The sequence below is a fragment of the Marmota flaviventris genome, chromosome 1 (genome assembly GCF_047511675.1).
Source record: "Marmota flaviventris isolate mMarFla1 chromosome 1, mMarFla1.hap1, whole genome shotgun sequence".
Lineage (NCBI taxonomy): Eukaryota > Metazoa > Chordata > Mammalia > Rodentia > Sciuridae > Marmota > Marmota flaviventris.
Genome location: NC_092498.1, coordinates 35,920,547 through 35,946,768, shown reverse-complemented (window position 1 = coordinate 35,946,768; position 26,222 = coordinate 35,920,547). Strand labels below are relative to the sequence as shown.

At 37.5% G+C, this 26,222-nt stretch overlaps 1 protein-coding gene across 2 annotated transcripts in view; it reads left to right on the top strand.

Moving 5' to 3' along the window:
• The window catches only part of Col28a1 (collagen type XXVIII alpha 1 chain), a 165,245-nt gene extending 146,088 nt beyond the window's left edge, over nucleotides 1-19,157 (top strand). Inside the window, exons 32-36 of one of the 2 annotated variants that reach the window (XM_071612512.1) lie at nucleotides 422-970; nucleotides 2,465-2,622; nucleotides 15,021-15,210; nucleotides 16,877-17,049; nucleotides 18,114-19,157. In XM_071612512.1, the coding sequence (XP_071468613.1) occupies nucleotides 422-970; nucleotides 2,465-2,622; nucleotides 15,021-15,210; nucleotides 16,877-17,049 (1,070 nt within the window). In that variant the 3' untranslated portion in view covers nucleotides 18,114-19,157. Of the gene's footprint in view, nucleotides 1-421; nucleotides 971-2,464; nucleotides 2,623-15,020; nucleotides 15,211-16,876; nucleotides 17,050-17,804; nucleotides 17,865-18,113 lie in introns of those variants that run through there. The other variant, XM_071612515.1, reaches the window with a different exon arrangement.
• The last annotated feature ends 7,065 nt before the right edge of the window (nucleotides 19,158-26,222 follow it).

Sequence of the window (26,222 nt, the reverse complement as noted above, 5' to 3'; positions counted from 1 at the left end):
CAAAACATTACATATTTCTTGATATATCATATTTCACACTTTGATTCAAGTGGGTTATGAGCTCCCATTTTTACCCCATATACAGATTGCAGAATTACATCAGTTACACATCCATTGATTTACATATTGCCATACTAGTGTCTGTTGTGTTCTGCTGCCTTTCCTTTTAAAAAATATATTTTAATTTAAGAAATGAACACATAGGTGTTTATTATTTGTTATGGAATCTGAGTCAAGTATAGAAGCCTGGAGGGAGACAGATGTCAGCTGTTCCCAGTCACAGGAAAGTAAAATAATAGTTCAGGTCCCAAGTTAATTCTTTCCTCTCTTCTCCTAATGTGGTGCTAATCAGTGATGGTTTGGTTTCATTCCTGCAGTTTTTTTTTTTTTTTTTTTTTTGGTCTCAACATTTGTCTTGTAGGTTGTGGTCGCAAATGCAAAGACACTCCCCTGGAGTTGGTGTTTGTGATTGACAGTTCAGAAAGTGTGGGGCTAAACAACTTCCGGATCATCCAAAATTTTGTGAAGTCTCTGGCTGACCGCGTTGCTGTGGATCTCGCCACAGCCCGCATAGGCATAATCAACTATAGTCATAAGGTGGAAATAGTGGCTGATTTGAGGCAGTTCTCCAGCAAGGATGATTTCAAGTTGGCTGTAGACAACATGCAGTATCTGGGGGAAGGTACCTATACGGCCACTGCCCTGCAGGCTGCCAATGACATGTTCAAGAGTGCCAGGCCAGGCATCAAGAAGGTGGCCTTGGTCATCACGGATGGACAGACAGACTCCCGAGATAAAAAGAATCTGACAGAAGTGGTGAAAGAAGCCAAAGACACTGGTGTGGAGATATTTGTGATTGGGGTGGTGAAGAAAAGTGACCCCAATTTTGACATGTTCCTTAAAGAAATGAATCTAATTGCTACTGATCCACAGCATGTATATCACTTTGATGACTTCTTGACCCTGCTAGGTAAGGCTGGGTGCCCCAGGAGAAAGGAATTTGCGTTATTCTTTCAAATATCATGTCACTAGATTTTTACCGAAAATGAAAATCAGGAGATTAATGAAGCTTATGCCAACATTAAATTGTAACTCATAAACTATCAATGTTCAAAAAAAATTTTAGTATCCTCCAGTTTGGGGGGTAGAATACCATGTCTTTATTCATGCGTAGTAAGGGCTGAGTTGACCTTGGAGTTGTTTAACTGAAGTATCCATGGTCAATGGACAGGAATGAAAAAAAAGACTAGGACTTGGGGATATTGTTAAGACTGGTTAATGTTCAGAAAGTTACCTAACTAGAGTAAGGGATGGAACAAGGCAGGACATAACCATGGACAAAAAAAAAAAAAAAATGTAGTTAAAGATGCTCGTCAAATGATAATGTTACAGTTAGCTAAAGAGATGGGAAACACAAGTAATTGGGATTAGTTAGAGAGCTTGTTCTGCTCTGTGGTTTTATGAAAACGTGCTGATATCAGGAATTTATCTTGGAGAACGGCCTTTTGGATATGCATCATACTAATGCTAATCTGATGGGCTTCCCTGTGCTGAATTTACCCTTTCACATGAACTGATACTTACTAATGAAACTGCCTAATATCCTGACTCATCTCTGTTTAAATTGTATCACTTTACAGTGAAATATATTCCAGTTCTTTGGAAACTGATGACTGATGCTGGCAGGGCCCAGACCTGGAAAGCTTGTGATGTAAAATTATGCTTAATGCATTTGCAGGCTTCAGTTTGTCGTTATCTTTCCTCCACCATCTACCTGGGAGTGGGGCCTGACATGGCCGGGCACCAACTGTCCAGGCCTCATGCCCTGCCCATGCCTTAGTGCCAGCACCACCAGTCCTAAGGGTAGCATACCATGCTCAGAAAGCTTATGCTTTCTATTCCTCCCTTCTCCAAGCTTCCTGATCTTAACCCCCTGCCTGGTGACTGGTGGGTCTGATATATTCAGTCTCACTGGGCTGTTCATGTGTTAGAATGGCCAGAAGTAATTCATGTTTCAGGAAAAAAATTCTATTTTAATAACCTAAGAGCTTTATCATCTTATCTGAAGGAGTTTTTACTTTGCTACAGGCAGTGAGGAATATACTTCTTTTGCATTAGCTGGCTTTTTACTCTCCCTAAAACCAGACTAAGTGCCTATATAACTTAATGTGGACAAAGCTAACCCTTTACATAGAGTTAGGTTTACATTCACAGCTAACTGACACTTTAGATAAGTAAGCATTTAAGTTCCTCTTTTGCCTCTTTGTGGTGGTGTGTATTATGAAATTAAATAAAGTTATTTTAGATAACCTCTTATACATAATGAAAAAAATGAACTAAATCAGTTCACTTTAGCAGTCTATTTCAAAGAATGGGGAATTTCTTATTATTTCTTATGCTGATTGCTTTAAGCAGGTTTTAAGTAATGTTTCATTGCTCCTACTTTCTCCCTTTCTTTTAAAAGACACCCTGAAGCAGAAGTTGTCTACAAAAATTTGTGAGGATTTTCCTTCCTATTTAGCTAAAGTTTTTGGCTCCTCATCATCTCAACCTGAATTTGGGGTGCTGGGGGAAGAACTTGGCGTATCTACTCCAGAGCCCCCAGAAGAAATTTCTGAGTCAGTAAGTAACTGTTTTGCTTACTTTTTGAGCTAATAATGGTGTATTCTATTTTGTATCAAAGACCTTCTTGCTCTGCGCTGTCAGAATCAGCTGGGATATGGATATTTTCATGTGCTTGGCTCCAAATATTACCACCTTGACCCAAGATTTCCAGTTCTGAAACAGCTCTAGGGCTTATAAACAAGAATATGAGATCTTTTTAAAATTCCATATTTGATAAGTAATTACCCACTAAATATTGCAAACAATATTTATATATCACAACTGTCACTACCAAAGCAATCGAGTGCACTAGAACAGGTTAATAATACACTATTTGCAGATTTGTTTATACCAGGGCCACAACTCTTCTTCTTTCATCTGTGCTTCCACTCCCCACTTTGTATCTTTTCAAGTTTTTCTGAAGTATGCACGTGTCCAACTGGTCACTCTCCCATGTTCCATGCCACATTCTTGCTTACTGAGCTTCCAGCTCTATGCTTAAAGTGGGGATGGAAGGGAGGTATACATACATGACCAGGGCTTCCTGGTCATAGGGCATGAAAATAACTAGCTCCTGAATGAATTTTGAGGTAAATGTGACTGTCCTTATAGCAAGCTTCTGGAAACAAATTTAAGCCAATCATACCATGAGCAGTTAGTAGGTTATTTTAGGTGCAAACTAGTAAGCAACTCCTACAGTCTCTTCTTCACCAATTTATGACTAAAGCAAGTCTAGACTGGTGTCTGCTACATATACGGACATCCTTTAGCAAGTGGGCAGGCACAGTCATGCCCTGTTCTTTAAGTTTCATGAAGTCCCTGTGTTACTCTCTCTCTCTCTCTCTCTTTTTATTTTATTATTTTTTTGGTACTAGAGATTTAACTCATGGGTATTTTACCACAGAGCTACATGTACCCCAGTACCCAGGCCCCTTTTATAAAATTTTAAGACAGGGTCTTGCTAAGTTGCTTAAGGTCTCACTAAATTACTAAGGCTGGCCTTGAACCTGCAATCCTCCTGTCTCACCCAACCAAGTTGCTGGGATTACAAGCATGCACTACTGTGTTATCCTCTATATACTTGTTTTATTTTTATGAGGTGTTGGGGATTGAACCGAGTGCCTCACACGTGCCAGGCAAGCTCTCTACCACTTAGCCACAACCCCAGCCCCTGTGTTATTCTTTTATAAAGACTTCATTGAAATGAAAGAGCATCATGAACAAGAGTAAAAATAGCTGGGTGTGGCGTGCTTGCTTCTGATTCCAGTGACTTTGGAAGCTGAGGCAGGAGGATCGCAAGTTAAAGCCAGCCTCTGAAACTAAGGGAGATCCTGTCTCAAAACACAAAATAAGGATTAAGAAAGGCTGGGGATATGACTCAGTGATTAAACACTCCTGGGTTCAATCTCTAGCATAAAAAAAAATTCTAACATCACCTTCTATTAAACTGAGGCCTCAAGAAACATTAGATCAGTAATGGGACCAAGGGCATTCAGCCTAGGATACAAATCTTAAGGGCACAGACTATAAGTCTCACTAATTTTTATACCCTGTTCCAAAAAGAACAGAAAGGCCTGCAACATATTTTTGAGTCCCATAAACACTGACTTCAAGATGATTAATACCAATTAGGGCCACAAACTGCCCCTGGATTGTTTTGAAATTAACACACACTTTTATACCATGTGGTCTATTCCAGGGTCAGCACACTTTGCTTTTCATAAAGGGTCATATATTGAACACTGTTGGCTTGAAGGTCATTCAATTTCTGTTCTAATTAGAAGTCTTTGAAGTACGAAAGTAATCATAGATAATACTTTAATGAATGAACATTACTGTGTTCTGATAAAACATCACAAAGATAGGCTTTGTGCTGTGGTTCAGTGGCAGAGTGTGGTTCAGCATGCATGAGGCTTTGGATTCAATCCCCAGCACCAAAACAAAACAAAATAAAACAAAAACTTTTATAAAAACAGATAGAGACCCAGACTTGGCTCAGAGAGATTTGCTGGCCGTGGTCTATACTGAGCATTTTAAAGTAAATTATATACAATAATATACATAGTCTATCTCCTCCTGAGTACCATCTGCTGCTGGGACCTTGCCTCCTTGTGTGACTTATCACTTTGTCCCTCTTGTCAACCCATGTAAACAATCAATTTTCCAATAGGTATTTAGATGCTTCCTAATGTCTTCCTTAAAAAGATTAAGCTCAGGATTCATCTGGCAAGTAGTGTTTAAACTGAACCCTCCTCATAATCATTGAATCACATTTCTGCTGTATTAATACTGATGAATTTCAGTAGCACATATTGATCATTTACTGCTATGCTAGGTTATGCAAGGTGGTAACTCTTAACACATGGTTTCTGCCTGAGAGAAGGTCACACAGTCCAGCAGGGAGATAGATAAATACAAGATGCACTGATGCTTTAAGCGTTTTCTCAGAGCTATGGATGAAGCATGAGAGATGGAGCATTTAATCTCAGGGAGAATAGTGGAAAGTACCTTAGTTGGCTTGGGATGAGGGTAAAAATATCATGAACTGGGTGGCTTAAACAACATTTATTTCTCACAGTTCTGAAGACTGGGGTTTAGGTTTCAATATATGAATTTTGGAGGGACGCAGCATTTAGTCCATAACTGAAGGTTTCACAGAGGATGTGGCACTGACCCCAGAGTTGACAATAACTAAGAGTTTTTCAAAGGAAAAGTAAAAAGGGAAGCGTATTCCCAGCATAGGGAATATCTAGGCACAGGCTGTATCGACAGGGGCATGGCATTTCCGGAAAAGGGGACAAGTTCAGTCTAACTGTAGCCTAGGGTGTGTATGGAAGAATGATGAGAGTTAAAGCTGGACAGGTCATTTGAGGACTGATCATAAATGGCTTTATGTGCCAACCCAAGGAGTTTGAACTTCATCTATAGGCCAGCTAGCCTGGAGACAGCAGAGGAATTTGTAAAGTAAGGGTCCTGTGGTCATATTCGTTCACAAAAAGAATAACCCTGGTTGTAGTGTGACAGGTAACTAGGAAGAGGAGTGAAGAAACCAGATATGAGGTCTGATTGTCTGGGCAAGAGATAGCAAGGCCCTAAATTGAGGCAGGGGTAGTAGGAATAAAACAGAGGCACAGGTAGGAAAGCCTTTCCTAGCAGAATTAAGCAATTGAGGGTTAGGGAGAGGGATGGGTTTTGATATGACAATTGGGTGCCTGGATTGGAGATAGGCTAGATTGAAATATGGAGATTATAGGACAGGGTTTTTAAAGTTATAAAATAAGTTTAGTTTGTACCATGTAAAGTGCCTGAGGAACATTCAAGAATGTTCTGATATGGAATGAGGAACATTAAGGCATATGCCTCTGATGTCATGTTGCAGGAATTTGATGACTCTGAGAGTCGAGTGACATTAACAGACCATAGCAGATGAAGCATTCTAGTAACTGGGGAGGGGAAGGAACAAGAAGAGAAAATCCAGAATAGTTTGGATTTATAAAACCAATTGCTGCAAGGAGGGAAACTGAGCATTGGCCAGGTCTCTCTAGGAGGGCTTTGGTTGAGGTAGTGGGAGCTCACAATGCACCTGAGCTTCTTAGCCCCTCTTGTTGCTAGACCTTCTCACACTGGTTCTCTCTGCAGAAACACCAAGTCAATTGTGAATTTTTAAGCAATTAGTTTCTTAGTAGATATTTTAATATGAGAAAACATGTATGCATTATTTTCATCTTTAAATCTGAAATATCCTTTTATCTATAGTCTGCCTACATATAAATATAAAAACATTTGTATTTCTGTGCCTATGAAGCTATCTTTGTTTAATACCTATCGGTTCAGGTTGTTTCCTAGCTTACTCTAGGGAATAATGGAAAACCAGTAAATAATCTCAGAAGTTTTTTGTGTTGCTTTTTCCTTTCTCTGTGGTTTTTATTGCTTCCTTCAGATACCTAGCTTCTTTCAGTCTTTCATTCTGTCTTTTCTTCTTCCATTTCTTTCAAAAATCTGTTCTTAGGGGAAAATCTGACATCAGTTATTTACACTTCAGTGTGCAATCTAAGTCTGTGATTTCTACCTCAAAGAAGGACCAGCATTTTAAGCATTCTATTTAACTGTGGAATGAGATTTGATCCTGATTTACATGTGCTCTAAGTATCTGGGAACAGGTATGTTGGGAAATATGGAATGCAGAAAGATCTCTTCCTACTAAAATTTGTGACATTAAGCAACCCCCTGCTCTATTTCGCTCACAGGCCAGTTTCAGGAAGCTAAATATGTATGTCCATTAGAACTGTATCTCTCCTGAAATCTCTGGATAATTTATGTTTTCTTCTGGAATCTATTGTGGTAATAATTATTTATGTGTGTGTCTTAATTTTCCTAGTGCATTTAAATTTTTTAAGGACATGATCTTTGTCTAAACTTTGTGTCATACTTATTTAAAACAGTGCTTTGTTTTACACACAGTAGATGCTCAATAAATGTTTATGACCAAATAAATGCCACACCAGTTGTTGAGTTAAAAGAGAAATCTGAAGATTTTTTTTTCCAATGAAGGACAACAATTATACTGTAATAAAAAGATCCTTATTTTTATGGTAGTAATAATGTTAACACTTTCATGTTCATTTATTCTTTCTGGTCCAGTTGGGTTAAGGTTTCCAAATAGGAATAGGTCAATAAAATTCCATAAATAGGAACAGGGCAATAAAATCAAGTGAACTTCATTTTATTAGGCCAACTGGTCATATCCAGTAATGGTCCATTAAGCCCATAAGCATATTAATTTCCTGCATGAAGTCACTTTTTGTCATTCTGAAAGCATTAATAAATAATGTCAGTGTCAGTTTATTTGTAGGAGTTGGTTTCTTATAATAATACCTTAGGTATTTTCTCTTCTTGAAGAAGTAGAAAGAAACCCTATATACCCTTTCTGAAAGTTTCTTTTTCTGTTATTATGAAAAATTATTCCTTGACTGCAAGTAACTTAGATAACTGGCAGCAAGACTTTTTCCTCTCGGTAGAAAGGAGACTGTGGCATTCCTGTGCAGAGTGATTCCACAGCAACATAGTGATTGACACAGCCAAGCTGGCGTGGGAGGTCCCTCTGGTTAGCTCAGCAGGAGGAGGCACAGTGGAGGAATAAGAGGGCGTTGTTAGTCTCCGTGTTCTGAGAGCATCCTGATTCTTCCTGCCAGTCTTCAGTCTAGCATGCAGGCTCCTCATTTATATGAAGAAAATGTACATTCTGTGCCAACATATATTACAGAAAATTAGCCTAGTGGCTGACTGCTGGCTGTCTCGCCGTCTTTGTCTGACTTCTGTTTTATTTTAGTCCAACATCTCCATTTCCATTTCACTCTCACCATCTCTCCCATCTCATACCTTCTTTTCCCCACAATTATCATTGTTTCTTACTCCATGTCAAGATCCATTTAAGTAAAGCCACTTCTGAGACCAGACTCCACTGGACATTTTTTTTTTAAAGAATGGGAGCACTGAGCAGATTCAGACTTGATGTTGGAATTGAATGTCTTTTCCTTTCCAAATCTGACTTTGGGCTCCATCCTCAACTCTGATGTGAGACCTTTTAATCGTCTACCTGTGCCCTGAGGCCTGTTCCCTTCTACCTCTTGTAAGGTCAGAACTTTGCTCCAATGGTGTGCCATTTCCTACTAATATTTCAGACTTCTTCCCTAGAGTCAGTAAAGAGACTTCAGACTCACCCATCTAAAAGATACCCCAAACCTCTCTTAATTTACACATCCTGCTTGCTAATATCCTATATCTTTCTATCGTTGTATAATAAAATTATTCCTCAGGCCAGTCGTTGCTGTCTCTTTGTCTCTCTTTCTCTCCTGCTCCTTGCTCCCTCCCCTCCCTCCATCTTCCATTTCTCTCTCTCCTCTCCCTGTTTCTCTCCTTCCTCTCCCTCTTTCTCCACCTCACAGTCCCACCCAACCACCCACTCCCTCTCACTGTCATTCATTCAAAGCTTTCTGACTTCCCATTCACTCAGGAAACCCTCTAAAGTCAGGTTACTACCTCTACTATGCCATTGAAATTCTGCTAGAAAGGCCACCAGTGACCTCCTTAATTTCCAGATCCTTACTGGACTGCTCTTTTGCATGTAACACCATGGCCACTGTTTCATTGAACCTGTTTTCCTTGACTGTGAGAGCCCTCTCTTGTTCTCCTGCCACCCCTCTGAGCACTCTGTATCAATCACTGTTGGGGGGTAATCTTTGCCTACCCCTGAAACATCAGAGTCTTGATTTTTCTGATCTCTGTCCTCAGTCTGCTTCTCCTCTTCTTCCATGTTCTCGTTCTGAGTTCCAGTGTTGTCCATGTCAACAACTGTCACATTTGCTTCCCTAGACCAGACTTTTTCTTGGCCTCATAGTCACACATAGTCTTGGCCTGTGCCCGGGGATTCCACAGACATGCATCGTGGAATATATTCACAGTGCTGCTTCTCCAGATGTCCTTGTCTCTCCTTCCCACCAACTTGCCAAGTATCCATAAGAAGACTGGGATGAGGTGGTAAGCCTGTCCTCACAGCACTACTGTCTCCTTCAGAAAGTTCCTATCATCCCTCTCTCTGCTCGCCACCGCTCACCCTCCTCTCCTCCTTGCCTCTGTCACTTTAGATCAGAACCGCTTCATTTCTCACCCACATTAATCATATCATATGGCCATAATTTGTGTCTTTGCTTTCTTTTCTACATCCTTTCCAGCTTATTTAATACCTGTTAATAGTGTCATTTTATTTATGTGTTTCCCCTTTTAAAAATAGCATCATCAAATTATTTCACTTACACATAATTTCATTTTGGTTGGATTTTCTTTAAAAACCTATATAAAACACAATGGCATATATTTTAGCTTGGTACTAAGCCTCTGTGACAGGAGAAATAGTATAAAGTCTGAGTGCATCTATATTTTCTTTGAATCTTCTATGCAAATAAAATTGTGTAGAATGCTCAATCATATTATACTGACTACTAAGTAAAGTAGCCTATTCAGAAGCCATAATCAATGCTATTGAAAACCTCAAAAGACATGGGACCAGGCCTAGTGGTTAGTTTAATTTGTCCAATGACCAAAAATAAATGGATTTCCAGAAATTAAACCCAATTAAATAAAATGGATTTCCAGAAATTAGACCCAATTAATTATTCACAAATGGCCTTAAGTTAGTCACATATATAGATATTGTTATATTGGTTAATATAATAATTTACTTATTTATAAAATAAAATTAATATTTTAATTGTGATCAAAAATGCAATTCTTAATAAAACTCTACATAACAACTAACTCTTATTATGTAGAGATGCTGGCTAAGCATCATAAATCACTGAGAATATATTTATTACCCTTAGAATCTGAGATGCTTCTATACCTGGAAAATTTGATTTGTAGTCTCAATACTGAAACTAAATACTTAATTTCCTCAGCTCCAATGGCTGTATTCTTCCTATTTTACTTCTGAAATTAGGACGCATCTATTAAATATGTGTGGTCTTTTTCAAAGACTGTTAAGTTTATCCTGTTATCTCACAATGAATGAAATTCTAGAAGTGAAATCTGATAGAAGCCTGACATCTGACTGAATCATCTCTTCTCTTGAGGTCTGTTTTCTTACCTGTAAAACAAGGGATTATTATCAAAATGTTCTTTTTTTTAAGTATATGATTACAGCAGTTCAAAACTTGTACTGGGCAATGTCATAGTAGTGGGCATTATACTAATGTGTGAGAGGGGTTTAACAGAATAAAATCCTGCATTCCACCTTCATGAAAGAAAGCTGCAGTGAATCTGGGAGGTGTAACCCAAGCTCAAGGTGTTCCTGAGGGTCTTGCAACCTTGAAATATAAGTAAAGAACCTTCTTTTGAGTACTTGGATTTAAGTGCTGAGAGTCCTGGCAAAGAAGTGTTCTCCCCTGGGAAGAGTCCACCAAGAAGGACTCCTGAGAAGCCGGACACCTTGAAGGTGCTGGCCGTGGAGCCATTTGGCAGTAGCAGAATCCTCACACCCAAATGGGAGAAATTTGACCTGCAAGGCTAGGACAAGGCTGAATCTGAACACAAGGGCTAATGCACAAGATAATTAGCATTCATCCAGAGCAGACATGAGCTCAGAGTTGAAGAGCTTGTCTGTGATATATAAAAGATTCTGGGTAATGAATTAGGAGGTAAATGTTTGGAAATCAGAAACCAAAAGACGCTTTGGAATGGTATGTGGCATGGTCAGCGATCCTCATTAGCTCATGCATTCATATTCTGCGGATGTGGCAAAGTCTGTTTTCCTCCTATTGAAGATCAGCGTGAAGGCTGAAAGAGCATGATGATAACAGATCTGCTTGTCCAGCTGCATGGAGCAGTCCTGGACTCCAGGTGTCAGCCCCCACACGCCCCAGACACCTCTTTTGCGCCCTTTGCTATGGTGAGCCCCTGCTTGGAACTGGAACCATCCTTCCTCACTAAGGGGAAGCGTGGCAGGAATAGAAACGTGCACACCCATAGGCAGGCTTGTGTTTTTAGGTTTAATATGTATAATATAATAAACACCTGAGTGCACACCCTGCCCCCAGAAGTGACCAGTGTTTCCATTTGTTTACTCTCCAGAGATCGTTTTTTATCCTCCTCTCCAGAGGCAGCCACTAGCAATGAATTGGTGTTTATTTTGCCAGTTAAATATGAGTGCTTAAGTCCCCCTCTTACAGTTGGAAGGTTATGTTAGGGCTGATCTTTTTTATTCTAAAAACTATGACCTTAAAGCCTAGAGGAGTTGAGTAATCCAAAATTGTCTTTCTTTCTTTCTTTGCACATCCTTATTAAGTTTGGCCTGAAGAGAATGTAATAGGAAGACTCTAACAGTCTGTGAATTTATTCAGTGTCTTCTCTACGCTATTGAAATAAAAGAAGAGAAAATAGAGAATAAAAGGAAGATATAAAGAAAAAGAACCAATGGCATTGTTCAATATCTCTTATCAGGGCTGTGATGTTTATATATGTGAACTAGGAAATGGTATAAAATAGTGGCAGGGAGGAACATTTTTCTTTTTCCTCTACCCTCTTAAGCTCTAGTCTGGAGCTCTGTAAATTTGACTGACAAAAGACAGATTAACAAGAAGAAAACAAACAGAAGTTTATTAACATGTGCAGCGCACAACACATAGGGGCATTCAGTGATGAATAACTCAAAGGGATATTAGCACTGGGAGCTTGTATAGAATCCTAACAAAAGGACAATAAATTTGTAAAAAAGTGACAAGACAAAAAGGATTTCGAGTTTCCAGGGTAGCAAATTGTGGGAAGGTGAATATATGGGGGAGCTAGTGGAAGATAAGAACCAGTTATGTAGAGTCCTCTGGTGCCAACTCTGGGATAAGAATCTAGGGTGGTCTTCAGTGATTAACTCTGTCCTTCCTGATAGAGAAAGAAGGACATCTTTATAAATTTAGGTCCTGCTTTTAGGCAAATGGAGAAAGGGCAGATAGCTTTTTCTGCATCTGCTTCTTCTCAGTTGCCTCAAAATAAATCAACATGCAAAAGTGGCATATTTGGGGCTGGCATGTTCTGCTTCCATACAGGGTAGGGCTAAAGGGTACACTCTGTATATTCAGAGCCACGTACAGAAGAGTCAGAAGGTATTATGCATTATCTAGAAGAGGAGACTCTGTACTGAGTAGTTACTGGAAGTTTTATAAATGGAGAGCAACTCTAAATAGGTTGCAGTGAAGGGTTGGTTTTGAGAGCCTGAGGCAGAATGAAGAGGAAGAAATGAAGGGTCCTGGAACATTATCATCCTACAGACAGTATATCTGAGGGTCATAGTGGCAGGTGAGATCGTATTGTGTGGAGGGGGCAGATTATGCCAGGGGTCTATAGATCAGCTGGAGAATTTTTCAACAGTGACACTGGTAATTTATATATCTTTTCAATCATAATAGCTAGTAAAGGGTAATAGTTTAGGAAATACACTCTCACTGAATGTTCAAATTTGTAAAAAAAACATGTTTGAAGGGGACTTTGTCTCAAAGCCTTAAATATATGTGTTCTTCAGCCCACAAAGTAGACCTGAGGTTTATAATAGAAGAAAAAAAAAGGAAATAAATTTCAAAAAAGACCATTGTCATTATAGATATTCTATATTTAAAATAGTGTTGCAGTCATGGTAAAATATATGGAATGATCATAATATATACTAGGAACATAGTATATATTAAGAATGAAAAGCATAGAAAAACAAACATGCAGCATTTTTTTTAAATATGCACATTAACTGGGAAAAAATTATACCTTAATATTAACAATAATTATCTCTGGGGGGTAGAATTACTTCTGATTTCTATTTCTTCTTTTTCCTTGTTCATGTTTTCTAAAATTCCTTTCAATGAATGTTTGATTTTATAATAAGTAAGAAAATTATAAAAATTACAAACCATAACAATTATGCATTTGTTCAAATATCTGAAATATGTTGATCCCGAAGATTGATGAAAATAGTTTCATTTATAAAAGAAGTTATGCTTATTCTAGAATGTGGTGTAAATTACAGTTGTCAAAATTCCCAAATGACCATGTGACTGAGAAAAAACCCAGACATTCTTAAGCTTACAAGACATAAAGAATAACTTAGGCGGTCTCAGAACAGAGTTAGGTAAAGATTTAAAGGCTGAGTTAATTCATTTAAGAAAACGGTGCTCCCCAGAGCACTTCAAAGGAACATTATCATCCTATATACAGTATATCTGAGTTAGACTAATATCAGTTGGTTTTTAATGTTTGATAAACTACTCTTCAAACTCTTATATTTTGCTTATCATGACATATGCAAGCAAAAAACAATGGTACTTCTTTCCTGATATGGGACTTAGTTCTCCCCAATGCAAGAGACTGAGAAAAATTTCTTCTAGCCTTATAATTCTCAAGTTCTATGATTGTAGCAAAAGCTAACATTCAGATTGCTGTGTTACTCACAGTATCATTCTGAAATAAAGAGGAACCTCAAGTGATACAAAGTTGTACATTCATTTAAACCACTTTGTGTTTTGAAGTCAGTGAAAAGTTACTATTATATTTGAATTAAGTGCTTTTTGTGTAGGGCCAGTGACCAATTCTAATGGACTTAATCTGACTCATGTAGCAGTACTTTAATAACTTTAAAAATACACATACATGAGTATTAGAATTAATTAGCTCTTCCACCATGGGGTGTGTGTGTGTGTGTGTGTGTGTGTGTGTGTGTATGCACGTGCCTACACATAGGTATGCACACAGCATCAGATGCAGGATAGCTGAGATAGAAGAGAGCAACTGATGACGACAACTGCCTCTTGTTACAGTGTAACAAGGGTAAAAAAGCATCCCAGGTAACTATGTTACCTCATTCACAGATATACCTATTTAAATAAATTAAAAAAAAAAAAAAGCAAGCAAACAAACAAACAAACAAAATAACAAACAAGTGGGGAACATGCAAGGATAAATAACCATACTGGACCAGAATTGAGGTGAATCACTGATTCAACTTCGTATAGTTAGGATCCAAATGGGGGGAAAAAGAAAAAAAAAGAACATAATTGTTACCCTAAAAGATTTGCCTAACTGCTGGAAATACAGTCAAGAAAACTGACACAACTTTTCTTTTTTTTTCCAGCAAAAACTTTTCTTCCTTGTTCCATTACATAAGGTGAATTTTGATGAAACCTGAAAGTTTTAGTCCCAGAAATTTGCTTTTGAAATTATATTGTTTGTTCCTTAGATGTCCAACATATCTTAGAAATTAAGTACCCACAGCCTTTAGCATCAGCTGGGATCTGGGTGACAGGAAGGGCAGGTGTTTTCAGCTGAGACTGGGCAGCAATCAAATTAGATGACAAATCATTGCTATTGTTTTCATCTCAGCTGTGTTATTGTCCTCTACCACCCTGATTTCCATTCTCAAAATTGATTGGAATCATGGCACATATTTTGGAATGCATTGTTAAAATCTCTAGTGTTATAAAATGGATAGAAAAGGCCACGAAAACATTAAATTAGTGGTTATTTTCCCTCCTTATAGCAGTGACTAAGAAAAGAATGAAGTTAACCCCCTCCCAACCTCACATCATTCATACCCTGTACACAGAGCTCTCTGGAATGCATCTGTGCTTGGAGGTGGGCAGTGTGTGTGTGTGTACATAAACACTTACGCAAAGTGGTAGGGAAATTCACAGCCCAGCTATTCAGAGATGCCTGACACAGAGAAGGGGCCTTATTTCCTGAGCTTTTATTTGAAATAGTAAGTATCAGAAAGTTGGGGGTACATAGCCATGCGGAATTTTTCCTCAAATGTTCCCAGAAGCAAATTAACTTTTTTATTTGATATTATCATAACAAAAAAAAATATAAATACTTTTGTGTGTGTGTAGTTCAGTGTCCCTGGACCCGAGCATGAGGAGAATGAGCCTCCAGAGCCAACGTGGGCTCATAGTTTGGTTGTTACTTCCTCATCTGAGGCTGTTGCCACTCTTGGGCCATTGCTCAGCACCCTTGAGAGTATGAAAACCAGAACTCCAAGTCCTGGACTGATTTTATACCAGGATAATTTGGTGCACAAAGGTAAGAGACACCTAGCAATCAACTGCAGTACCTACCACATGAGGCAGGCACAGAAAGATGGTCTCTAAAATCTCATTTAAAAAAGAACACTCTGACTCTAACCAGGGAGGACAAAAGATATTTTTTGCTGGGTTATAGATAAGACTTGTAAACTGGCTGACTGTGGAATAAATTTTATTATAAAAGTTTTAAAGCTGTTTATTTTATTTTAAATGTTATTTCAAACTGAATGCCTTTAGAGAAGATTGTGTTCTGTTTGCCATAGTCCAGCTGCTCCCTGTTGTCTTACATGTGGCTTCCATACAAGTAGGCATTTGAGGTTTGACCTCTTGATTGCACAAGAAAGAGAAAAAAAGATAAAAATTTAGATTTTGATTTATCAACATATTTTCTTTTTTTAAAAAATTGGTTTTATTTTTTAAATACATGACAGTGGAATGCATCACAATTCTTATTGCACACCAACATATTTTCTATGGAGTTAATATATATGAAAAATTATATATATGCATATGTATATGCATTTTTTTGTGAAATATGCAAGAAAAACAACATCCCTGTTTAGATTGGCTTGAAAACAAGTTATACAATATACAATATTTAGTTTTTAAGAGCAGAGGTAGAGGAAGTATGTTTCTTCCTATTTGGTCTAAGGAGCCTTTATAAGAGCTGGAGAAAGAACTCATTTGCTACAGAGAAATGAAACTTGTGACTCAAACCAACTCACACAATAAAAGTCACAGGCACAGTTATCCATTTGGTCTTTTAATTAATTTATTTATTGGCTTCTCCCACCTTGGATTAACTTCAGGTAGGAAATGTGAATCAAAGTACTATGGAGAATCACAAAATAGAAAGGGATTTAACATTGTTGGCATGGTGGTATGGTCTTGTAGTCCCAGCTACTCTGTCGGCTGAGGTGGGAGAGTCACTTGAGCCCATGAGTTTGAGGCCACATGGTGAGACTCCATTTCAAAAAAAAAAAAGAAAATAGAAAAGGATTTAGCATATTGAAAGTTCTGTGATTAGAAGAATCTCATTAGTATAATATGACTTTATTGTTATGACTCACCTTTGCTTTCTTACACTGGGTACATTTCTGAAGTTTATTTGTAAATTGACTTTAGAATGTCATATTTTTAGCATCCTATAAGAGTTGTCCTTTAGAGGAATTGTGATATAAAGAGCCTCTCATTTTCCTGCCTTTGGTGACTTACAGGGTTTTTCTTTTTAGGCACACACAGTGATACTTTCTATGAATAAACTGAAGGTGTAAGTCATTTTCATTCCAAATATTAGCTTGATTTAAAATCAAATCCAAAGTAAATGGAAGAAGTCCTATCTTTCTCATATCAACAAATCCCCACAAAAGTATTAATAAATAAATTCTCACACTTTCAGGGAAATGTGCATTTTTATTGGGGTTTCATAAAGATCAAAAACTTTTGTTTTAAATGAATGAATATGAAGTGGTAGAGTTTCAGGTAGTAGGCAGAATATTTGGGGTTTTTTGGATCCCTTGTTTCACTCATTTAGAATCATATTTTCTTAGTTGGTCTGCTAATGTGTCGAAAGCATATTTTAAAAACATAACTTCATAAAGCTTTTACTTTTCATCCCAGTAAAGAAAAACCTCTAGTAATGCATTATCTTTTTCCCATCCCAGATCCTAGATGTTTGGAAGACTTGAAGCCTGGAAACTGTGTCGATTATGTAGTTCGATGGTATTATGACAAACAGGTCAACTCGTGTGCCCGCTTTTGGTATAGTGGCTGCAGTGGCTCAGGAAACAGATTCAACAGTGAAAAGGAATGCCAGGAAATCTGCATTCAAGGATGAGTAAGTAAATTAACCTATCTCTATTGAAAGCCCAGAAAGAATCCAATACAAAGAGGGCACCATTTTGTGTTTTTATAATTTAAAAATGTAATGAAATCCTCACAACAACCTTATGATGTGGGTGGTGATGTTAACTTCTTATATAGATGAGAAAGCTAAGACACTGACAAATTTAGTAGCTTGTCAATTGTCAATCAACTAAAAGGTGGTGGAGCTGGGGACTGGAACTCAGGGCTGTATAACTTTGATACACAGGCTCTATCTGCTTCATGACCTGTGATCTGAGTTTGATTCCTGTTAATTCCTGTCATACATATTATGTTAGGTCAAACACCCACCTCTGCCCATGGCCCCACTCCCTCACACCTTCACACCCTTGTCACTAGCAGAAGGTAAGTGGTGGGAAGGACTTTGGTTAAAATTAGAAGTGATCAGGATTTTTTTTTTCTGTAAGTGGACACAATACCTTTATTTATTTATTTTTATGTGGTGCTGAGGACCAAACCTAGTGCCTCACACGTGAGAGGCAAGTGCTTTACCACTGAGCCACAACCCCAGCCCAGTGATCAGGATATTTTTATGCATGAATGCTGGTTAGGCATGGATAAGGTGAGGGCAGTGAGATTTTTGCCATACATGCCCCAAAAGTGATAGTACATAGAAATCAATCTGAATTAAGATTACTACAGTGTATTATAAACTGTTACTTCCTGTTTCTCCAACATGTTTGATAAGACCTTCATTGTATGTTTCAGTTAAAAATTTAGACACAGCAACTTTAAAAGTACATGAATGGAATTTTTGATTTGATGGGAATGGAATGAGAAGGCACTTGGCAGCCGAGAACTACTTGAAGCCCACATCTACTTTTGAGCAGGATAATTTAAAGATAGGACTCACACTGAAAAATGAGCCATCGAATTGAAATATGAGTAAATGGAGAGTTCAGTCTGTCATTTTATAATAATTTTGTGACATCAAGTCTGGGAAGACCATTAGTTCTTAGCTGAGCTCAGACAGCATTTGTACGGATCATCTGACAGCATACTTTCTCCTTCTTTCAGACTGTGACTCTCATTCAAGTTCAACAATACAGAAAAGAACTTTCAAGGAAGAAGGAAGTGGAAGAATAGCCATCTTATCAAAAATAATATTATAATTCTGGGATGTAATTAAAATTGTATTATGTAATATTTGATACTACAAAAGAGTCCTTGTAAATTTAAAAACATAATTGGATGAACACCAGTGAACACATCATCACCTAGGGAATGAACCAAACATTACCCACTCTATTGAAGTTTTTCAGTGCCATCTGCCACCACAGCCCCCCATTCTATGCTAGGGACATATTTTGAACATATACAACTGTTGCTACTGGTTTTATTGGTACTTTTACACGTAAAACTATATGTATCTCTAAGCCATGTTTAGTCTTGAATATTTTAGAGCTTTGTAAAAGTGGCAGCAGACTTTAGTCTTCAGCAACTTCAACTTTATAATTAATCATATATTTTTCCCATATAAAATATATTCCTAAATAACTTATTATTTAGTTTTTTGAGCTTTAGAAAATTGGTGTTATAAATGGATGTGGTGGCATATACCTATAATCCTAATGACTTTGGAAGCTAAGACAGGAAGATTGAAAGTTCAAGAATGGCCTGGACAACTGAGTGAGACCCTGTCTCAAAAATCAATCAAGCAAGCAACAAATTAATGAAGTAATTAATTAATTATATGGGCTGGGGACAGCTCTGTGATAGAGCACTTGCCTAGCATGCTCAAGGCCCTGGATTTGATACCTATCACAAGAAAAAACAAGTATTAAAATTGTGTTATATAGTTCTCCATTGTTTGCTAGACTATTAATTGTTTATATGCATTTATTTCACAGTTGTGTAATGTTTATGTGAATATACCACAATATATTTAACCCTTACTTTGGAATGATCAAGTTGTTTCTATCTCCTTTTTTTCATTATTTTATCAACATTGTCATGAAAGCTTTTATTCATGTCACATCCACATCAGTGTTTTTCTAGTGTATATTGCTTGGTTGCAGGGCATGTGAATATTCAAAACTAGTATATATCATACCAATTTTTCCCCAAAGTGTTTGAACCAATTTATTATAAGTTCCCAGGAGTTATACAGAAGAGTTATCAGAGTGCTTAATTTTGTTAAGTTGAATGAAAATGGTATCTTGTTTTAAGGTAGCATTCTCTGGTGCCATCCTACAATGCCTAGTCAGCATCTGTGCTGCTGTTTCTGAGAAATGCCTATTTATAACTGTGGGAAATTTTTTTTTTATTGGACTTTTTACCTTATTGAATTCTTGGAGTTTTTTTTTTTTAATATAGTCTGAGTTTTAATTCTTTGCTTGGATTTGTTTTGCTGACATCTTTAAAGCTTATCTTTTAAGTTTTCTTTCCCTCCCTTCATTTCTTCCTTCCTTTCATTTTTCTGTCTACCTTGATTGTAGAGCAGTGAGATTTACCCATCTCCCCTTTTGCAGTTAACACTTTTTGCTCCTTCTTAATGCCTCTCAGCTTCTCGACCATCTTTATTGGATGAGAAACTTCTCCAGGACAAAAGTCATTGAGTTCTCATCATTTCTCTAGATTCCCATCTTTATACCTAGTTATTCCTTATTAACTTCTTCACTCCTTGATAATTTCTAGATGATATCTTTTCAATTTGTTTAATTTTCTTTAGTTGTCCTTGGCATGAAAGTATGAGCTATATAAATACCTCCCCCCCCACCGCCCCTCGGCTAGGGATCTATCCTTGCTAGGCAAGTGCTCTACCAATGAACTATAACCCCTAGAATTCTATCAGTTTTGGGTTAGGGCTTCACATGTTTTCTCATTTCCTGGAAACTCATCAATGCATTAAAAAGTATATATCAGCCACCATAGTTTGTTGAAAAGTAGGACACTTCAGGGTATCTAGGCTGTTATTTTAGTGGGATAAAAAGTATTTTTATTCCTCTTTCAAGCTTTTCATAACTGTACCCCCACAGAAAATTGATATGCAAACATATTATAAGGTCAGTTTGGGTATTTGTCTCTTCTTCTGAAATATCCTTGTTTTTCTTCCGTAACTAGCAAAGTCCTAACACTCCAATGACAACTGGGAGGTTTCTTCCTTTGTGGTTCCTTCTCATCCCTATCTTGCTCAACACCAAGGACCCAAAGTACTTGGTTTATGTCTCCGTTCTGCACATTCTCCACAAGCTGAGCCGCTTTGTACTTTTTTTGAGGCACATCTGCATTAATTTCCTTTTGCTGCTATAACAAAAGACCACAGGTTTGGTATCTTAAACAACAAAAATGTGTTATCTTAAAGTCCTGTACCTCAGAAATCTGTTGCGGGTCTCCATGGTCTAAAATCAAGGTGTATGTAGGGCTGTGTTTCTTCTGGAGGCACTGGAGGAGAATCCATTTTCTTGCCTTTTCCAATGTCTAAAGGCCACCCACATTCCTTGACTGTGGCCTCTTCCTCTGTTTTTAGAACCAGCAACTGCAGGTTGATGTCGCTCATGTTGCCATCTTTCTGGTTTATAGTCAGGAAAGGATCTTTGCTTAAAGGACTCATATGATTAGATAGGTCCACTTAAATACTCCAGAATAATCTTCCTGCCTCAAAGTCCTTCATTTTGGTTACACCTACAATGTCCTTTTTGCTATGTAAGATAGTGTATTCACAGATTTTGGAGATTAGGAAGTAGACATCTTTGGAGCCCTTACACTGTCTAGCTGCTCTTGGAGCAAAGACGTCCATACCTTGTTTGTCTCCATGTCTCTACTTCCTTACACACAAGACAACCTCAATAAATTTCTTAAAAATTGAATTCATTTTATAAAAGTCATTACATAAATAAACAGCTACTTGCAAGAGAAATATAGGAAAATTAGGGGAAAAATCATATCAGTTTAAAAGGAGGCTAAGAGAAAAGTGACATGTCAATGAGTGAAAACTATTACCTTCTGATTCACTTTGAGATTAGCACCCACTCTCTCCCTCCTCACCCACCATTAGCAACCCAAAGGGAAAAGTCAGAGGGATTATTGTCTAACTAGATTAGAGATCAAAGAAAACAAATTGAACTTTGTGTGAATTAATTCTGGACAAGAGGCTGATGGTTTACATTCCATTATTTCCATTTTAGCATACTCTTAAAACTCCTAATGAGAACATTTCTTGACAATTAAAAAGCCAACAGAGATGGGAGAGGTACATGACATTTTGTTTTTCTATTCTCATGAAAAAAGGACAGAATGTGTATATGACATGCTGAAAACAAGAATATGTATCTAAAGAAGTCTCCATTTTAAATTAAGACATGAAGAAATTTTTAGAATTTTATTAAGTATTAATGATGTTTCACAATTTTACTAATAAAAAATCATTGGTATGTTAAATATCTCTGATGATTATTTCTATTATATTTATTTACTGGAAAACTCAGCTTTAGTAATTCCAATAAATCCTCTAATCAGGTGTTTGTAGAGTATTCTAAATGTATAAAATGATAGGCTTCATGACTTTAGTCTTAATACTGATCTTAAACACAATATAAGTAAAAAAAATCAATGAGAGAAAGTTATTTGCAATACCGTGTAACAGAAATTTTTATATGTCTAGTTAGCCCAGAGATCCTGCAAATCAAAGAGAATAAAAAAAGAAAACTAGGAAAATGAAAAGAATTAGCAATTCAAAGAAAATGGACAATAAATATATGGAAAGATATTCTAATTAAATTATGGTAGAAATGCACATTAAAACAGGCCCAGATAGGGTCAGGGTATATGAATAAGTACAAGTGATTCTCCTGAGAAGCCCTGTTGAGAACCACCAATGGGTATTTGAATTCTGCCAGCCTTAACAGACAGCCTAACATTTGACTTGAAATGTTAGCTGTTTAGCTTGTAAGGGCCCAGCTAACACCGGAGGAAGAGACCACCAAGAGACTGACTTTATACAATAAGCAGGAGGGGGTTTATTGAGATTCCAGCATGCTGGGGCTCCGTGCCCACTCGAGAAGGGAGAGCAGCCCAGAGCCCAGAGCCGGGGTTGAACAATGCTTAAGTACACTTTTTGGGGGGAGGGCGGGGACTTTACATACATCACAGTCTCCTTTAACAAATCACCATACACCACGGGAAAGTCAAACAACAATTCTTAGACTTGATTAGTACATACATTGGCGGGAACAGGGCAGGCTGGAGTGATAGGTCATTCCTAAGGAGGGGGTTACATTCAAACTGATTGGTTCGGGCCCTGTATGCCTACGTGACAAGCTGCACAGAGCCCTAGGCTATTAATCAACTAAATGGCCAGTAGGGCATTGTCTTAACTGCCTCAGGAATTTCAGGTTCTGGATGTAGCAGAGGAACTTAACAATTCCTGGTTCTTCACTTTTTAACTCAGGCCTTGCAGCTTAGAAACTTTACAATGCCCGTTCTTTTACATTTTAACTCGGGCTTTGCAGTTTAGAAGCAGCTTAGAAACTTTACCCTTTCAAGCTATTTTATGCCCTTTCCTTCTACGAATCAATAATTTAATGTCTTTAGTGAATAGCATTGCAAAGACATATTTTGTTGAAATGTCCAAGATTTTTTCTCCTCCTCATGGCATCTTGAAGTGAAATGTCACTAAAATAGGTTAGAATAGTCCAGAAATGTGTGCATGTGCTTGCTAAAATAATGACAGTCACAAATCATCTTTCACACATTTATTTGTGACATTTCATTTTTTATTTTTTTTTTTAAATACTGAACTGACTTCACTCTAGGCAATGATTATTTCTTATCATTTCATAGAAATCAGTGCTCTTTGAAAAAAAATCTTTGAACAATTTACTTAAAGTCATACCTGATTCTAAAACATTAGAAATTTTTGATCTTATTTTAATCTGATTAAGAAAATAATGGCTCTTAGACTCACCCAGATTCCTTTAGAGTCATGTATCTCCTTGGTTGTTTATCAGATTTAGACAAATACCCTGAGGGACTTGTCTAATACTGCTTGGGTTTCTGGTAGGACATTTTCTCCTCCTGCGGCAGCCCATTTCTAGGGAACACTGACTCTCATTGCTGTAACTGGAGCTGGATGCCTCCTGGCTTCACCCCTCACACATTCCTGCTCCGACCTCGTGGAGCCATAATAACGATTGTGTTATTATTTTAAGATAGCCAATATTTTAAAAAAAAAAAAGATAGCCAATATATCCTCTTTCATCTGACTTTGTCAGCAGCTTCTCCTGTTTCCAGCTCTTTCCAGTCCTATCCTCCAATTCAGAGCATGCCCCTCCAGCTTCTGAAGATATTCTTGGTGACTAGAGAGGGGTAAGTTAGCACATCCTGTGTTCCAAGTATTATATTCAATAGGGATTCCACCCAAGATGGCTGCCACATCAATTGGAGACAGGAAAATTTCCCTCTATCTTGGAAGCAAAAAGAAATATAAGAATTACATAATAGGGTATGCATCCCCCCCCACCCCCATAGTAGGGGAAATAGGTAGTAAGGTAGTAGGAACTCAGGGACTTGCACTTGCTAGGTAAACACTCTACCACTGAGCTCCACCCCCAGCCCCATAAAGGGAATTCTAAATAGCAAATTAGGAATTGTGGATTGCAAAGACAGCCAAGTACAGACTTCTCTCCATACTTTTCTCTGAAATTGACTGGAGGCTTCAATTTTATTTTTACCGTCCTTCAAATTTGCCCTTACACTCCCCACTCAAGAGTTTCTTGACATTATTTTAAAATACTAATGAAATTCTCCAGTTATTTCCTCCTTGGCATATTAGTTGGTGTTATGTTAAATTTATCATTTGGCCATTTTTCCTCTCTTGCATTTTAATGAGGAGAGCTATGTTTTGCCAGTATCTGGAACTTGGGATTTTTTTCAAACTGATTCTATTATGAATAGCACTGCTCAGACTTGCCTTCAGCTGTTTAAAAAGCAACAATAACAAAACCAGAACATGTCCCTGCTGGAAAACACAAAACCAACTCCTTCCCTTATGTAATTATCTCATTTCTAATCTTCTAAGAAATAAATATTGGAATTAGTGCAGATTTTCTCTGTGGTGTATTACATGCTTTATTATTAGAAAAACATTGACAAATGCTGTAAAATTGATAAAAATTGTGCTGCTTCAAATTTTGGCATATTATTTAAGCTGTTCCCATGCGAAAAATTTGAAGCAAAGTCTACTAAATTTTGCTTCATTGCAAACCTGAAGTCCCTCTGTATTCCATTTTTACATGAGTGTACAACCCCCAGCCAGTGACCTCATCTGACCACAGAAACATTCTAGACTTTCTTCTTTCTCATTCCTCATGTCTGATTGCTCAGTAGCTCTGGACCAACTTACTTCTTCCTGTTCCTCTCCACTGTGGACTCTTCCTTGCTCCTGGCTTCCCAATTGGCTTCCTCACCTCCAATCTTACCACTCACCTCTCATCTCTACCTACACAGTGCTGGGGAATTATAGTAATTCAGACCCAATCATCTTCCTCCTAAAAATGTTCTAGGAGATCTCCATTTTATTCAAGATAAAGGGCAAGCCTTTTAGCATAGTATTCAGGGCTCTTCAGGACCTCACCACTGCTTATATTTCTAGTTTGTTTCCCTCTGAGTCCTTGGACATGCTCTTCAACGCAGCCGTACTCAACTGTAGGCCCTTTTTGAGAGCACCATTCATTCTGTTTTGGAATTTCCTCCTTACTTTTTTACTGCCATTATAGGATTCATTCCCTATCAGAAGACAAAGAGCTACCTTATTTTTTTTAGAGTATCAGAGCTGGTCTTTTCATTAAGCAATCAATTTTTGCTGGACATCTAAATGTTTCTAATATCTTGCTATGATGACCAATGCTTCATCAAATGCCCTTGTACCCATTAGTCTTCAAGTCAGTATTGAATATATTTACAAAGACAAATTGTAAGGACAAAGAAATGAACTTTTGACAGATATACCAATTACCCTCCTTAAAGACTGTACAATTTGCATCCTCCAACTTATAAGCATGGCTGGCTTTCCTCCTCCTTACCATCCATGAGTATTATTAGGTTTTTAATTTTTGTCCATTTGATGGGTGAAAAAAGAGTTTCACTTTAGTTTTAATCTGTATTACTCCCATTTTCAATTTTTTAATATTGTGAAATATTGGATCTATATAATAGAAGTTGCATGTTATATATAAGCAGGTTATAAGTTGCATAGTATATTAGTGTACATTATATATAAGTAGGATATAAATTGTATGTTTTACATAAGTAATCATTTAATCATACAAAATCCTGTGTATCTAGCCCCTCAATTAAGAAACAGATCATTACAGTACTGTTGGATTCCCCTCAAAGTTTGCCACCAAGTGGACGAAGTTCAAATTGATGTGAAAATAAGTTATAATGATGATTTGGGATGTCCAAGGATGTGTTACATAAATCTCTAGGGCTTATTTAGTCAGCAATGTGCTATGTGGATCCTGAGGTTAGTTATCCCTATAATACCCTGTGTGGGTCCCTAAAGGTCATTACTTTGGCACAAGACAGACATTAATTAATTGCAACCTGGGACAGTAAGTTGGGCTCCTGCAATGGTTTGGGCTGGGAGAAGTTACTGAAATAATTCAAAAGGAAGTAGCAGGAAGTGAGGGACTGCTTACATGGGAGGTTGCAGTATACCCCTTTCTTGAATCCACTTAGACACTAGAACATTTTTAGAAAAACAGCAATAAAATAGAAAGAGCAGTCATTTTTCTTAAAATAGACATAAGGAAAAAAACTGGAGCATTTAGAAGTATCAATTATTAACATACCTGGGAAAGAATTTAATGATAAAGGGAACCATATCATTCTAAAGGAGACTATGGCCAGGTATTTTTATTTTTTAAGTAACTTTTTAAATTTATATATGACAGTGGAATGCATTACGATGCTTATTACACATATAGAGCACAATTTTTTGTATCTCTGGTTGTATACAAAGTATATTCACACCAAATCATGTCTTCATACCTGTACTTTGGATAATAATGTCCATCACATTCCACCATCATTTCTAACCCCATACCCCTTCCCTTCCCCTCCATCCCCTCTGCCCTATCTTGAGTTCATCTATTCCTCCCATGCTCCTTCTCCCTACCCTACTAT